Genomic DNA, 17,757 nt, shown 5'->3' with positions numbered 1-17,757 from the left:
ATCATTAAGGTTAGAAGGTGCAGAAACTTCACTATCTTCTGGAAGGACACAATGAACAGTAACTCTAAGAAGTCCTACAAAATATTAACACTCAAAAGCAAGGACAAAAAACGTATTATCTAAGAAACATCTGGACACAGAAGGCCACCTCAGAGTTGCTTTGAATTATTAAAGGATATAATCCAGCAAAAAGCTAGTATGAAATAATAAAAAAACATGAAATAGCATTGAACATATAAAGCAATAAGACATTGAAGCGTAAGTGCTTTTTCATGTAAAATATAACATATACAACAACTGGAACTCAAAAACTGCATGATCCCAACATAAGAAATAGAAGGAGTGAGTATAGGTATCCTAATACACCATTTGCAATTATGGAGGGGAACTTCTCTTTCTTTCTTTCTTTCTTTTTTTTTAAGTTTTATTTATTTATTTACTTAGAGAGAGAGAGAGAGAGAGAGAGAGCATGAGCACAAGTGGGGGAGGGGCGGGGGGGGGGGGAGAGAGAGAGAATCCTAAGCAGGCTCCACAGTGTCACTATAGAGCGCGATGTGGGGCTTGAACTCATGAACCTCGAGGTCATGACCTTAACCAAAGTTGGATGCTTAACTGACTGAGCACCCAGGAGCCCCATGGAGGGGTATTTCTAAGAGGAGAAAATCTGGATATGTTTTCAGAAAAATTAGAAAATGATGCTGGTCAAGTCATAGCCACATGTCCACTCTTTTCCATTCCTTGAACATCTAGTTCATAGACCTACAACTATCAAAAGCTTTATTCGTCATTAATCTATCTCTTCTTTTAAAAAATATGCACATCTAATATAATGTAACTATCCCCCAGAGAAACAAAAATGCCTTTTTCCCTCCCCAAGGGGAGTTAAAGCATAGACAGATTCATCATTGCATGTAGTCTCATTATTCTTAACCAATGGTAAATTTCAACACCTTAACACATTCCACATATCACAGACGGGGAAAGGAAGACAAAACCGAAGACAACATGAAAACAATAGGAGGCAGATTGTGATTTTTCCCATTGGCCCTGGATTTATTTGAAACAAAAATCAGAAAATAACAAGTACCTCCAAATTAAAGACAGCTTTGGGTCCATTTCTCCAGAACTTAAAAAAGTTAGCAAAACTACTTAATGACCATCATACCCAACAACCCTTTTCAGAAAATCCTAGAGATTCATCATCAAGAAGGAGGATTTTTGAAGGGAATTTAAAGGAGTGTAGAAGTTTTTGGCATGTCTCACATTAGCCCTCACAAAAAGACAAGTGCATGGTCAGCGAGGGAACTCTCTGAAAGTTTTGGAGGAAGGGGTTGTCAGAAGTCAAGTGCGGAATTTTACTTATTGAGGTTCAGAAAACCGTAAGTCAGCCTCAAGCTGCCACCAGAGCAGAGCATAAGCAAGGTCGTGTGTTAACTGGCACATGACCCTTTGAGTTGCAATGGATTAGAGATTCTTGCCTAACTTGGCCCGGAAGATGTCTGAAGACAGGACACTGACACATTGCTGCCTATGGCAGAGGGAGCTAAAGAGTGGGGCAAACTACATTGGGATGCGTGGAATTCATATGGGCCAAGAGGATGCTGTAGGAGGTGGCCGGGTTAGCGTTATTAAAAAAATAATCATGGAAATAAATTCACATGGCAATTTTGAGAATCAAATTATCCTTAAAGGAAGAGAAAGGGCCAGAATACTAGGAATCATGAGTGTAGAGTCTGGAATCACACAGAGCTAGGTTTGAATCCCAGTCCTTGTGTGAGCTGGGGCTAATAAACTCTCTGAACTTCAGTTTTTCATCTATAAAATGTAGATAATATGTCATATGATTCTTAAGAATATTATCTTAGATAATATACATAAATTGCTTAACACTGTTAACACAGGAAGAAATATTTCCAGTAACACTAAAGAATTCAGAGAAGCAAAACAACAACAAAATGTTCATTGGATTTAGCCTGAAGGAGGTCATTAGCGTCCCCTTACCCTGGTCTCAACTAATTTCCTTTGTCTAGAAGCAAGTATTTAAATTTTTAGTTGTTCTCTTTTTGTGTGTACTTCCATATTTCTAATGTATTAGAATTCAATGTATTTAATACTATTTTTAATTTTGGGCTTGTATAACTAACTCCCCACTATTAAAGACAATGGACTAACCCCTACACCCCCCCTTCCGTTACTCTGGAAGCCCCCCCCCCCATAACACTTTCTTTTCCCTCAATCTCCCAGAAGAGTTTTATCATAATTTTTAGTTGGATCAATATATAGTGTCTTAGTCATTAGTGGCTAAATTACTACACATAATTGTATCTTCTTTCAACCATTTCTCTTCCCTGGAGTTAATAACTGCCTCACATTTCATACGCTTGGTTTTTCATATACCTAAAAGCAATTAATTCCCAAATATTCCACCATGAATGCAAAACTCTCAATGTCTAAAGACTCAAAGGACAATTCATCAGTTTCATTTTTTTCTGGAGACGTTCCTCTGGAGCCCCGTATTCTGTTGTTCCAGTTAGAACTGGTTACCCTCTAGGCCTGCTAAGATCTTAATTCATTCTTCTTAGTGAGTTTACTTCATTTACTGTATTCACTAACTTCTTAGAACCATCAATGCATCATGTCCAGTGACACATCCAACTGGGGGCACTCCCAATTCTTGAGTCTTACTGACTTCTACCAATGGGGATCACTCCTTTTCCAGGCTTCTAGCTCCAGCAGTCAGATTTATACTTTCTGTGGGCTGCTAAGTTATTGGCTACATACCCATCTGCTTACTAACATCTAAAAGAAAATGTGACACCATTTTCTCCCATAGTTTTTGGATTTGTAGATCTATAACTTTCTTCCTACCTCTTGCTATCATTTTTGTTAGGTTTCATGAGAGAACAGAATTAGATGTGTTTAATCCACCAAGAATAGCCATCAGTTTAAAATGATATTGTATCGGGGCACCTGGGTGCCTCAGTCGGATGTCGGCTTAGGTCATGATTTTGGGGTTCATGAGTTCAAGCCCCGTGTAGAGCTCTGTGTTGACAGCTCAGAGCCCGGTGCCTGCTTCAGATTCTGTGTCTCCCTCTCCCTCTGCCTCTCCCCTGCTTGCACTCTGTCTCTCTCTCACAAATAAATAAACATTAAAGCCAACTAAATTAAACTAAAAGGAAATTATATTGTATCTGTTTTCTTCCCAGTCTATTATACCTTTGAAGGTGTATCTTATTTATTTTTCTGATTTCACTTAGCAGTGCCTGATATCACATGGGGACGTTTCTATTGGATGTTATGTGGGTAAAACAGAGTCAAATGGAGGCGGTGGATGCAGGTGGTGCGTTAGGAGGCAGTTGAGGTAGTTTAGATATATCATCAGAGGAAATTATATTTCAACCTCAGCAAAAGAGAAAGGAAAAGCCTCAGACATCTGCTATTAAATAGTAGAGCAAACAAAAAATGTGAGAGCAAATATATTAGAAACTGGGGGTCATGTAAAGTTGAGGTGATATATTTAAGCCCTGCTCTGCATTATTTTGAAACTAGGAAGGATATTGCCATGCTATCTCTCAAGAAAAGATTTTTTCCCCCAGTGTTTGTATAATTCCAAGTTAAAAACACAAACATAGCATATTTTTCTGTGTGGGCTTCCTCCATTATTATGGACAGAATGGTTTTGCAAAGAGTGGATATGCAGCAAAGAAAGGTACCTTTCTTAAGAAATCACTCTTAACATGCTTAACATATAATCCCAGACACCTGTGCCAATATGTTACTAATACATAAAATAACTGTTAGAGATGCATAAGGACAGGGTCTGTTTAGTGACAATAGCCCAACGAACCCCTGCCCGCATCAAAGCAATGTACGCATATCACAGTCTTCCTTACCATTGTCAGCTCACTCAACTGCGCTCACTTACTGCCCTGCAATCATTTTGCCGATTCAGCAAACTAGGTTTTTGTCTCAACTTCTTAGAGAACGGCTTTCAGAAGAGTCAAACCACTGAAACCGAACAAATGTATATGTTTTAAAAGGAAACAAAAGCATTGTTTCTTATTTTTTTTTCAAAAGATGAATTCTAAAGGCCTACAATTTTTTTTTTTTTGATGTTTATTTTTGAGAGAGAGTGAGAGACAGAGCGTGAGTGGGTGAGGGGCTGAGAGAGGGAGACACAGAATCAGAAGCAGGCTCCAGGCTCCGAGCTGTCAGCACAGAGCCTGACACAGGGTTTGAACCCACAAACCATGAGATCACGACCTCGGCTGAAGTCGGAAGCTTAACCCACTGAACCACCCAGGCGTCCCCCTCCTTTTACGTTTATTTATTCATTTTGAGAGAGAGAGAGAGAGCAGAGCAGGGGTAGAGAGGGAGACAGAATCCCAAGCAGGCTGTGTGCTCTCAGTGAGCACAGCAGGATGCGGGGCTTGAACCCATGAAACCGTGAGATCATGACCTGAGCCAAAATCAAGAGTCAGAAGTTAACCAACTGAGCCACCCAGGTGCCCCTAAAGGCCTACAACTTCAGGGAAATTTAATCTCCCTTTCTTTGAACACCGAATTCACAGAAAATAATAATCACCAACAGTCTATGGCAAATAATTCTCCCCACACTTCCGTTTTATCAAGAATGATAAAGACATTATTTTTGGTACATTGGATTTTATCTTGTGACTTTGCAGCAGGAAAAAATAAATTCCCAAAAAAGCTAAATAAAATATCTTAGCACTTCTCCAAATCCATCTTCAGTGGCTTGATACAGTATTTCTCACAGTGTCATTTCCTCTGGCCCCTGAACTTGGAATGATCAACTATCTCAAGCTTCCTAGAGTAGATTCATTAATCCAAAGAAATGCTACTCTCCAGCAACCATTCATTATAATTTGTTTTAATACATAAAATAGTAGGTGACTTAAAATTATATACAATTTTTTTTTTTTTTTTTTTAAAGCTCAAGGGACTGGGGCTGTGAGTTCTGCCCCTGGATGTGCCATTGCAGTAACAGAAGTTGACTCTGGGGGTATCCGAATCTGAGAACTAGCTGCTGTTTATCGAGGGGCTCATCTGAGCAGGGCGCGAGACAAGATGCTTTACAGACATATCTCTGTTTAATTTCCTCAACAGCTCTACAAGGAAGGTTATCATTAGCTCCAAGTTAGAGCTGAGGCTCAGAGAAGTTAGGACACCAAGCTAGGATCACACAGCAAGGAAGTGCGAAGTCCAGATTTGAAATTAGATGGGTCTCTGAAGAACCCCCACTCTTCATGGGGGAGGACCTCTGCCTCTATGCCAAGCTCAGAGGGCAAGCCCTAAGAGTTCTTCACAGCCCCAGCACATGGCAATTTATCTGCCCTCCGCTTGAGCTCTGGCGAGGGAGGATCGGTGTCTGTGATAAACTGAGACAAAGAACATGCAAATGTTTTGTAAACTGTGGAGTGATATTCAAATGCAAACGGATTGAAACTTGTCTGCCCATTCCCGCCCCGCCCCTGCCCCCAGCACAAGAACTCTTTCAATTGAATTAGGAGGTTGGATTTCTATATTTGATACTTCTTTTTTGAGAGATCGTTGACATAGGATGAGTTTCAGGTGTACAGGAGAATGATTCAACGTTTGCATGGATTGCAACAGGATCACCACAATGTCTGGTTTACGTCCCTTAGTGCACACAGTTAAAACAGTTGTTTTCTTATCATGAGAACTTTGAAGATCTACTCTATATGGAAACATTTTGAGGGGCCAATGAAGCCTGATTCAATAAGATTTTAGCTCTTGCGGATGGCTTTTAGGAAAAGGGTATGAAAACTGTAGGAGCAGGAGCTAATAGGGGGCAGAGATGGGCAGTAGTAGCCAGGGAAAACCAGGACACAGAGAATCCGCTGGACTCTACCCCAGAACTCGTTTCTGTGAAGACTGAGGAGCAAGGGGGCCAAAGATGAGAAGGTACAGAACTGGGAGTGAGATGGCCCCAATTTTCACCTCTGCTCAGCGGCTACACTCAAAGCGACGCCGGTGAGGTTTTGTTTCTTCATCCTCCAAGTGAGGAACCGAAAGAGACACGTTCTAAGGACCAGCCCCCCTGACCCCCAGTGCTTCCACATTTGGTTAGCTGCCACATATATTCTTGCTCCTTCCCATCTGACCATCTCTTTGTCAGTATGAACCAGCTGATTGGAACACCTCCTCCCCTGCCGTCTATACCACCTTCCACACGTATCTCATGACTACTCCTTCTGCAAACCTGAGCCTCTTGAGCCATAAAAGCCCAGGCCTTGATACACCCTGGGGCCAGCTGCACTCTTCAACTGGGAGAGCTCGAGCTTAGCTATCTGCAAACACAGTAGCATTTGCACACAGGACTCCAGGAGGCGAGGCCGACATCTTATCCAGTCGTGTGTCTCCTGTAACAAAGAGTAGATGGTGTCTAAGCCAGAAGCACCAGGACATTCTTCTCTGGTCTTTACCCTGTGAACCTGGTGGGGCTCCTGGAGGTAAACGGCACACAAGTGTGCCCCCTCCCGCACACTAAGTGAGCCGCAGCCTTGACCCTCTAGAAGGTGACTCTGGACACAAGAACGACTACATAAAACATCAGCAAGAGCAATGGAAACACCGAGGTTGGTTTTTAGACTCACTGCCACCTCTTTTTTTCTCCCTGGAGGGGCAGGAAAGGAGCGAGTGGATACCCTGTCCTCCCATCCACCCGTACTGCCGATTTCCACATTCATTAGCCCCGTGAGCCAAGGCCAAGTTTCATTTCATCATTTCTCCCAGGGTGGGACCCCATGTGGTACAATACAAAGGTCCCAGGGCAGCAGATGTGAGCTCTAGACGTAATCTGGCCACTCGCCAACTGTGCCCCGGGAAAATCTCAAATCTCCTATAAATTTGGGATAATAAAGCAAACCATGCGGCGTTGTTTGGAGAATTAGGGGCAAAGCATTTCTTCCCCTATGCTCTCCCTGCACCGGCACAGCCTCTGCTGTAGCTGTGCCCTTCACAGTTAGCCTGCAGACCATCTCCTCTTCCCCGACTCCTGCTCTCATTGGACTCCAGTAATGCGGTCGTCCTCTCCTGCCTTCAGCCCGAGAGGGGGCGCAGCTTTGCCATTTCTCATCTTGGGTGCCTTCCACCCCTTCTAAGTTTCCCTAATGGCCTTCATCAAAGCCCCTTCAAATGAATCCTGTGGGATGAATTGTTTCCTGGGGAGACCCTGGCTGATAACTGGGTATCCGATAAGGCTGAACGTGGGGAGGAGGAGGGGAAGAAAGAGAAGTGCCTAACCAGCCCCCCCCCCCAGGTTTGTTCTGAGCTGCCTCACTGTGGTCTGAACGACCACCCTCTCTCCTGGGTCACTACATAGCCTCCTGACTGTTCTCCCCACGTCTCCTCTTGCCCGCCTGTGGTCTGTTTTCAACACAGCATGGTGGCAGAGTGATCCTGAGAACCCACAAGTCAGATCCTGTCTCTCCTTGGCTCAGAATCCCCCGACGCCTTCCATGTCACTCAGAATGAAAGCTCAAGTCCTCAGTGTCCTTTTGTGATCTGGCCCCCAGCCAGGGCAGATGGGCAGACAACATTGCCCTGTCCCCTTCTACCCTCTGGCCCTCCACTTCAGATCCACCACCTCCCCAGAAACACCAGGCACACACTGGCCTCAAGAGCTTTGCTCTTTCCATTTCCTCTGCCCAAAGAATTGCCGGTGAGCTCCAGGGATCTGTATTATCAGGTTCCAGAAAATTGTTTGATTCCACTCATGATGTCCAACATTATTAGAAGAATAATAGTACTTGTGTACTAAGTTAGATTCAATTTTATTCACCTCAATTCCTTGTGAAAAAAATCCTTTAGCTTTTTTTAAAAAATTTTTTAGAGATGAGAGAGTACGTGTGTGCCCAAGCGAGACCAGGAGAAAAGCAGAGAGAGAGAGGGAGAGGGAGAATCCCAAGCAGGCTCCACACTGTCAGGGCAAAGCCCGACAATGGGCTCGATGCCATGACTGTGAGATCATGATCTGAGCTGAAATCAAGGGTCAGATGCTTAACCTACTGAGCCACCCAGGTGCCCCAATTAGCCATTTTGGATAGAGAGTGAGAACCGTAGGGGCATTCGGGGAACATAAGGTGGTTGGTTATTTCATGGCTGGCCTAAGAAGGGGTGTGGGTAATTTAAAATTCCTGTGGAGGAGGCAGGGCTGCAGAAGAGTCAGCATAAAACAGTGAAGCTCCGCAGTGTGTGAAACAACAGCACAAGAAACCAAACGAAACAACAGAACACTCAATGGCGGTAACGGCCCAGCCATGAGGGACCTGGGTACTGCAGAACTATTCAAAGTCCCGATTTCATTTTACTTTGTAATTTCTTCCTGACTCTTCCCCTGGCCCACTCCATGGCATCGTGCAAGTCTGTTCTCATCTGTCGGCGTCATTAGAAAGGACCAGGTGAGCTCCATCCCTTCCGAAGACACCCCTAGCTCCAGAGATCACGAGTTACTCCAACAGCTCCTCCCTGACAGATTTCCATGGTGCGTGGTCCAGATGCCCAACTCCTGGCATGCAGGAGCCTCGGGCTCTGGTTCAAGCTGTTTCCTGCATCCGAGGCCAGCGGCTGCTCCACCAAGATGGAAGGAAGGAAGCCAGGCATTGGTGGTGCCACCTGGCCATTCGTCCTGGAGCATTTCTCAACCCTCACCTTCTGCAGCAAGGTCCACTTTCCACAAAAAGGACAAGAGGGCATGGCGGTGTTTCTGGTGTCCCATCCACAACCCAAATCCCACAGAATATGAGATCAGGTGAGGTTTTAGTGTCACTCTCTCCTTCTACCTTAATCCAAGCCCACTTCCAGGCAGGTGCTCAGACTTTCCAGAATGTGGCGATGGGGAAGAGAGGAGACTGGAGCACATAACAATCAGACAAAGTCCAGATGATTCCTTTCACCTACCCTCTAGAGGATGAGATGTAGAGGATATGCAGAGGATGAGATGGGATGGAGGGCACAAAAAAGTGCTCATTGAAATGAAAGCCTTGTCAGTATCATCTGTCATCATCGTGAACACCTATCTTGAGAATCAACTCTGTGCTGAGCTTTTTATCTGCAATCTCAATTATCCTCACAAACAACTTTCTATACATTAGTATCTCCGTTTAGCAAACAGAGGAAACAAGCTCAGAGGGATAAATTAATTTACCCACTAAGTCCGCAGGTTAATATAGGATAGAAGTGGGATCCAACCAGATCTAGTACACACAACCCCAGCTGTAGGCCTGCCTTTCTGGAGAGCCTCCCTGAGCCTCCAGACACGGGGGTTAGGTGGAAATTCAGAGCACGTTTTCTTGCCCACCACCTCCCTCTTGTGGCTCAATTGCATGTATGAACTCAATGTGAAGGAGATGAGGCAGGTTACCGCCAAGGAAAAGGAACGGTCAGGGAAACTGGGTTACAAATCCATTACCTTCATGATCTGAGTTGCGTTCTTTCTTGGGGACACGGTTTTCTCCTACTTCAGTTAGGGAGATCTCCGAGTCCCTTCTAGCCCTGATGTCCCATATTTCTTTTTTTTTTTTTTTTAATTTTTTTTTTCAACGTTTTTTTTTTAATTTATTTTTGGGACAGAGATAGACAGAGCATGAACGGGGGAGGGGCAGAGAGAGAGGGAGACACAGAATCGGAAACAGGCTGCAGGCTCCGAGCCATCAGCCCAGAGCCTGACGCGGGGCTCGAACTCACGGACCGCGAGATCGTGACCTGGCTGAAGTCGGACGCTTAACCGACTGCGCCACCCAGGCGCCCCTGATGTCCCATATTTCTAAGACGGATACTGGTCTCTCAAGTAGAGTCCAGTCCTGCACCTTTACATTCTAAGAACTGTGTGTGGTTGTGTACGTGTTTTAAGGGCCTCCTCAGTGAGGGTCTCCATGACATTAGCACTGCTCTGGCACAAAAAAGGAAGTGGAATGTGCAGGGCTCTGCATTCATCCAGTTTATCACAGGTTCACAAGGGGGCAACCCTGAGCCACTCAGGGCACTGCCTAACCGCAGCGAACTTGGTCAAAATGGCTGGTAATTGCAAGATCCGGGATTTGAACCTAGGTTTTCCGGCTCCAAACTCAAGTTTATTCCTTCCACACATATCTATTCTAGACTGAGTAAGCTTCATAATGAAGGAGCTGCAGACAGAAAGAGGCACAAAGGGAACTAGGACGTACGGCGTGGCAAAACACCCCGACAGCAGTATGAATGTAGGTCCGCTATAGTTTACAACACTAGGATTTACTCGAATCCTCTCTTGGGGTCATACAAGGCGTTAAACATTCCACGGATGTGAATCACGTACATGCTCTGTCACATAGACAAAGCTGACTTAACAATAACTAGCTTGCAGAATTGTTTCAGGGCTAATGCAGGTCATAAGAAGGTGCTTGGCAAGTAGCCATAAAGATGATTGTTTGTTTTTCTAAGCTTCTAGAAAAGCTACCCGAAGGAAACTGACTAGGAAGTTCCATTGTGTAGGAAGAAAAAAAAATAAAACAGAACTCACAAAGAGACTTGAAGGAGAGAGAACGGGGTGTGGAGGCCCTGAGGTACAGGCTAAGCCAACAGGGGAAGTTTTGTGAGGGAATATTCGGGGACAAAGGGTGATGAGAGGGAGGGAGATGGCAAGAATCGGCATTACAGGGCAGGTGCTAGCAGAACTGTGCGTCTTTGTGTTGCTGGGCACTTGAAGACGGCGCTGTTTTCCGCACGCCTGTAGTCGGTATGGTGCAGGCTGTGCCTTGAGCGCTACAAGAATTCTCCTGATGCCAGAGTTTGAGCTTCTATTGCTTCCCCCTTCCTAATTCGTCCTCCAAACCATTATTTCACACGTTTGTTGCAATATGAACAAAATATATTCACTTCAGATTTTAAGTTTGGTTATGGAGAGTTTAAAAATCTATACATTTTCATAAGTCTTGAAATTTTTTATAGTGGTAACAAATATTTGTGTTATTTATTTCCACTTCTCTTGCAGTGGGGTTAGTGAATGTGACCTGGAGTTTTTTGTTTTTAATTGAATGAGGTCTTCTTGGGGATGAATTTATGGTGAATTATCATCAATGTACCAAGTGAGCTTAAAAACCATGTTTCCTTTACACTGGTTAAGTCAAGCATTTTATGATTCAAATACTGGGGTTTTTTTTTTTTTGTTTGTTTGTTTGGGGTTTTTTTGCTTACGTTTCTCAAAACTTGCAAGACGCACGCTAAAAACTCTCACGACTGGTGTTTTTGTTAGTTTCTCCTATCTCTAGGCAAATCTTCAAATTATTTTTTTTTTATTGTTTGTGTATTGTGTGTTTTGGTCATAAGGACTTTTTGTTGTCTAATATTAATATTACATGCTTTGCCCTTTTATTTTGCATCTTCTGGCCTGTCTTTGCCTCTCCTTGCCCTTGCAAACACTACTAACTAGGGACCTCTGGAAATACAAATGCAATTTTGTCATCCTTTGGTGGCTGCAGGAGGCTCAGTGCCTGCAGGAGGCATTCAGTGCCCTGGGCATCCAGGACCTGCCTCCCTCCCAGTTAGGTCTCTCACTTGTCACTCTGTGTTAGAATCGTAACAAACTGCTTCTGCTTTCAAGGCGCTGACCTTTGTGCACACTGATCTGGATGGACAATGGTGTGACCAAGTGTCAAATGCCAAATATCCAAGCTGTGTAAAGCAGGGAAGAGGAGAGGCAGCAAATCTGTTTTCGGGTTCCTCTTCACTCATGGAACAAAATGCCAACATTTTAAGGGAGCAATGAAGTGACAGAGAAGATAATTTAAATTTGGAACAAGAGCGAAACAAGACAAGGTAACAGTTATAGGCAGCATACTTATTCGATATCAGCATTAGACATCCTCTTAACATATTTCTTTTGTGCCATCGAGTGCAAAATAATAAATAATCATGAATTGTCACAGTCTTTAGTGGATTCCTCAGCTTAGTATCAATTTTCTACGGCCTAGAAAAACCTACCAGCCTAGGCACCGTTGGGTGAGCCGAAATTCCTGGTGGGAGGGGAGCCCAAGTTTTCCCCTTGGTTGTACTAGAGAAGACAAACTCTATTGTCTCTCTCCAGCTTCGCTTCCCATGTCTTTTCTCAAGAACAGCTGGTTGCTTGTCTTCTCATTTTCCTTAATTTCTTAAGGCCTTAATTTCTAGGGCCCAGCGTACAGTATTTAGACAATTCGCCCATCTGAATTGCAATTTGAATCAGAGAGACAGTGATCTTTGTCACAGTAAACAAATCATTTTTGTGTTTCTTTTTTTGGTTTTGTTTTTGAGAGAGAGAGACAGAGAGAGCACCAGTGGGGGAGGGGCACAGAAAGTGGGAGAGAGAGAATCCCAAGTAGCCTCTGCTCTGTCAGCACAGAGCCTGACCCGACAAGAGGGTGGGCGTGGGGGAGTTGATCCCTGAACTGTGAGATCGTGACCTGAGCCAAAATAAATCAAGAGTTGGGGGCTTACCCAACCAAGCCACCTAGGTGCCTCTTATCTTTGTGTTTCTAAAAGCAATAGAAAGCAATAGAAAGAAAGCACATTGTTTATTGTATAAAAAAAGCTTCATACAAATGAATAAGGCATATTTAATTAGTTTAAAATATTCTAGATCCAACAGAACACAGGTATCTCCCATGTTTCAAAAGTTTGCATTACGCCACTTGGCTTTTATGAGAGACCTACATTAGTATCTGTTTTCGCTCAACAAAATAAATTCGAAGAGGGTTTTTGCTTTTACAGAGGACTCTGTGGCTCTTAACCTCTTGAAGGTTTTGTTTCTTCGGCTACAGGAGGACCTCCCAGCGCCTGTTTTTCTAGTGCTGCACACCAATGACCAAAGGAAGCAAAAAGTGATATTCTGTATTTCTGACTGATCACACCGGAGACATTTAGATTTTATACCAGGGTTGTGGGGTTTTTTCGGTTGTTTTGTTTTGTTTTATGTCTATTCTGGTCGGAAGTTTTAAAACAAGACTACTGACAATCATTCTGATTGGACCCTGCTGGGTCACATGTCCAGGCTGAACCAATCACTGCCATGGGAGGGATCAAAGGCACTGACTGACAGCCTCGGACTAGCGCACCCTGGAAGGAGGGGAGAAGTCAGCTCCTTAAAACCACGTGGATCTCCAACCACAAGTCACGGACTGCTGAGAAGCACAAAGTGGAAAACGGATCTGAGGAGACCAGTGTGTTACCCCATTTTCATCTGGGCCGCATTTTCTGATCTCTCACCCAGGGATGCTTCCCTCAGACTCTGCATAGAGTTGGGGATCCTTTGGCAGCATTCCAACTTTCCTTTGCTCCACGTTTACAAAATTTAGAAAACAAGCCCCAAACGAACCTTTCAAACAGTTATCCCATGAAAAGCTCTGTTTCCAGATTCCCCATAGGTAACCTAGATCCTACAACACCGTTTCCTAGCACCAAAGGGGTAACTCGGAAGTATCTGAAGGAAGGATGGAGATGGAGAAAAAGCAACCTTGATTTTCATGCTCAAGGATGTCAATCAATTCTGGCTTTCTAGAATGGAAGATGGCTGAACAAAACTGAATTTGGGCACCTTTTTAAAAATGCTGTCTGCGGTGAGGTGAGGGGGCACGGTGCTTTCCCTCTCAGGGTAGGCTTTGAGACATTATGGGACTATGTTACGAGTTCTCTAGAGAAACAGACCCAATAGGAGGGAGAGGGTAAGGGGGGGAGGGGGAGAAGGGGAAGAGGGGGGAGAGAGATAAGATGTAGTGCAGCAACTGGTCACGTGGTTATATCCTACAGGCCGCTGCCCGCAAGCTGGAGAGCCAGGAAGGCTGGCTGTGTCCTTCAGTCCCAATGGAAAGGCTTGAGAAGCAGGAGTGCCAATGTCTGAGAGAAGAATAAATGGATGCCTCCGCTCAAGCAGAGAGAGCCTTCCTCTCCGTTCTGTCAGGCCCTCGGCATATTCAATGAGTCCATACTTAGCAGTGGCGGCCATCTTCTTTACTTAGTCACCCGATTCAAATTCCAATGTTAATCTCTTCTGGAGACACCCTCTGGTAGGCACCCACAGAAATAACGTTTTACCAGCGCTCTGGGCCTCTCTTAGCCTAGTCAGGTTGACACATAAAATTAACCATCACAGGTACTTCTGCAAAACATAGAAATCTGTGGTCACCCCAGGTTATGAAGTCACTCCGGCGGCACTTCTGTCCCATTGAGCTTATTCAGAACCTCTTCGTGTCCTTTTCCTCTCTGGTTTCTGCATTCCTGGACCCCTCATGCTGCATCGAGTGTGAGATCTCTGTAGCGGTATGGTCTTTTTCCACAGTAGCTGTGTCCACTTTCTCTTGCAATGGAATCACTTAGGCCTATAAAACCAGGCTTGTAGGTGCAGTTTCCCTTGTCCTCATTGTAATTCAGCCAAAGAATCCCTCTGACGGAAATCCTGGACTTAAACTTCTATCTATGCCTGTGAAGCCACAGGCTGGGGGGGAGGCTAAGGATGGCCAGACATGGGGCTCTGGGGCTCAACCTCATGACTGTGAGATCGTGACCTGAACCAAAATCAAGAGTCAGATGATTAACTGACTGAGCCACCCAGGCGTCCCTTTTCTTACCTTTTAAGTCCACAGGCGTTTAGTATGGTACTTCACACTAAAATACCATGGTCCCTCAAAGTAGTGGAAATGTTTCTTTTCTCTGCAGCCTCTTTTTCTGCAGTAATCACATATGACCCTAATATTCTATATCCTTCTTTCCTACTTTCTGAAAGACTCCACTGAGCTACGCCTCTTAAATCGGCCCATTCCCTTATCTATTCATGAAAGGTTGATGTTGTTCGTTGGTTAGACTATATTCTGTTTTGCTTTCCCTTATCTTCTGGCCTGGGCATTTTTGTCTTCCTAACATACTCCTGCTATTGGCCTTTAATACTCTCAACTGCCCCAGAAGCATCCATCGTCCAAATGAGGCTTGGTCATCTCATCTCCCAGCATTACCTGACCCGTCAAAGAGACATATTCTCATCTTGCCAACTTCTAACCAAGACTGAACTCAACTGATTATTGACCTGAAGCCACCCAATCAAGGCTCCAACACATGCCTCAAACTCCCCCAAATGCCAGTTTTTACTTTTATTTTAAAGTTCCTAGTCTCTGGAGACAGATTTTAGGGGGATTAGGGAACCACTAAAAAAATAACCTTTTCTTCTCATCCCATGGTTAGAAACCACTTGAAAAATGAGAGCAAATATTCAGGTGAAAACAAAACAAAACAAAACAAATCACTTTATTCGTGGCAAGCTGAAAGAAAAGCATTCCTTCAGTTCGAGGCCAAATAGAATTTAATCGATGTAACCAAACAATCACTGGCAGAGCTGAGACAGTACAGGTCTCTCCTCTAAGAGGAAACATCTAGCAGAAAAGGAAGGAAGGAACGAGTGAACAAATGAACGAATGAAGTCATGGGGGCTGAGCTGTATGAACCCAATCCCTGATTCCAAACTCTGCAGTTACACATATCACTCCTTCTCTGAAGGAGAGTTGGGGGTGAAGGAATGGAAAGAAGGTGTATTTCTCTATGGGAAGTTTTGCCACAGGAAATGTGGACTTAGAGATCAAGGAAGTTCCCTCCTCACTATGGACACCTCTAGGGAAGGAGGAAAGGAGACAAAAATAGAAGCTTTAAGGCTGTGTGCAACCGTTAATTTCTGAGCAGGGAAAGGGTGAATCTAAGTAAATACAGAAAATAAATAATGAAAATGCTTGAATCTCTAGGGTAAATATGTAGCTATCAGTTTTTATCATTTCCTATACTTGTGTGTATTTTTTTAAATTTTTTTAATGTTTATTTATTTTTGAGAGAGAGAGAGAGACAGAGTGAGAGAAGGGGAGGGGTGGAAAGAGAAGGAGACACAGGATCTGAAGCAGGCTCCAGGCTCCGAGCTGACAGCACAGAGCCCGACGCGGGCTCGAACTCACAAACTGCGAGAGCATGACCTGAGCCGAAGTCGGACGCTTAACCGACCAAAACACCCACTTGTATTTCAAAAATGTCATTAATTACAATATGAACATTAAAAATTCTTCTCAAACATTTATCATCCTACCGCTCTGTGAAGCAGACCTGATCCTTTCAGAACCACTACAAGAACAATAAAAGAAGAAAAAAGAAATTATAAGTCTCCTATGGACACTGGAATTATGTCATTATTGTTTAACATACCAGTTTCATACTGCTTTGCAGCTTATGAAAGTCTCTGAATGGCATGTATAAATATTTTAAGAAATTTAAGATATTCAGGAAAGAATGTCAAACAAGAAGTATATGTATGTGTGTGTAGACATATATTAAGTACATGTGTTAGGTGTACATAAATAATATATATACTTCCTTTTTAAAAAATTTTAAAAAAAAAATTTTTTTTTCAACGTTTATTTATTTTTGGGACAGAGAGAGACAGAGCATGAACAGGGGAGGGGCAGAGAGAGAGGGAGACACAGAATCGGAAACAGGCTCCAGGCTCCGAGCCATCAGCCCAGAGCCCGACGCGGGGCTCGAACTCACAGACCGTGAGATCGTGACCTGGCTGAAGTCGGACGCTTAACCGACTGCGCCACCCAGGCGCCCCTTTAAAAAATTTTCAATGCTTGTTTATTTTTGACACAGAGAGAAAGAAAGAGAGACAGAGTGCAAGTAGGGGAGGGGCAGAGAGAGAGGGAGACACAGAATCTGAAGCAGGCTCCAGGCTGCGAGCTGTCAACATAGAGCCTAACATGGGGCTTGAACTCACGGACTGTGAGACCATGACCTGAGCTGAAGTCGGACGCTTCACTGACTGAGCCTCCCAGTCACTTCAATAATACACACACTTCTTGTTTGATCTTCTTTCTTCCTCTTCTGTGTTTCAGGGTACCCTCCTGAACAACAGTGAGAGTACTCTTTGCGGGACCAGATGTCATTGTCATGCACATGAATCATCAAAGGCAGAGGGACTGCTCTCTTCAGAACTGATGGGAAAGAAGGCTTTCAGCCTCAAAGATACTTTACATTAATCAAGCAGTAGGCTTCATCTCAAAACACTGAAAGCGGTTGGAAGACGAGTCTCATGAAAACATATCAAGTTTCCATTCCCCAACAGTCAGACACAGTCATGCTTTCCGTTCCCTCTTCACCCCCCGCTGAGACAGGATAAATGTTTTCTGCAAACTCAGGAGGCAAAGACGTTCAGTCTCAGACGCATGCAGTGACCAGTAGGTGACATTCTGCTGTGACCTCGGGGTGAGCGCTAATGACAGAGTTGTAGCCGGCTTGGTGTAAGATTTGTTTCTGTTTTCAAAGGCAGAAGCAAAGGACACTCCCTTCCTCATGCCCTCACAGAAAATGGAAATTGCTCACCTGCATTCGTTTCTGGGGGAGCCGCAGCAGAGAGAGAGGCTGCTCGCGTGGGCATGTCCTGTCCTGGAACCTCGGGCCGCTGACCTGGGCATCACCGTGAGTCCCTTTGCCAAGAGTGTCCTCCCAGAGCTCACTCAGGGTCAGGATGGGCTCAGAGAGGGCAGGGCACGCATGTCTAACCCCGCGGATCGGATGCCTGCGCACCTTCCCTCCAGAAGCCTCGCCATTTACTTCCTCAGACATAAAACAATCTTATCTTGGGTGAGTCCCTTCACTCCCCCGTGTCTTCCTCTCTTTGCACAATAGGGAGAGTGAAGGGGGTGAGAAAATAATGAGCCCATACTTAACAACGGTGCCTGG

At 44.3% G+C, this 17,757-nt stretch overlaps 1 protein-coding gene across 1 annotated transcript in view; it reads right to left on the bottom strand.

The window, feature by feature from the left end:
- Positions 1-17,757, bottom strand: part of LOC112852120 (membrane-spanning 4-domains subfamily A member 4A-like) — a 46,187-nt gene extending 28,430 nt beyond the window's left edge. Inside the window, exon 1 of the mRNA XM_086677297.1 lies at positions 17,398-17,757. Coding sequence (XP_086533423.1) covers positions 17,398-17,489 — 92 coding nt within the window. The 5' untranslated portion in view covers positions 17,490-17,757. The remainder of the gene's footprint in view (positions 1-17,397) is intronic.

Source organism: Puma concolor, chromosome D1, assembly GCF_028749965.1.
Source record: "Puma concolor isolate L17-30 chromosome D1, mPumCon1.1.hap2, whole genome shotgun sequence".
NCBI lineage: Eukaryota > Metazoa > Chordata > Mammalia > Carnivora > Felidae > Puma > Puma concolor.
The sequence above is the reverse complement of the archived record's forward strand: the minus strand, read 5'-3'. Positions and strand labels throughout refer to the sequence as shown.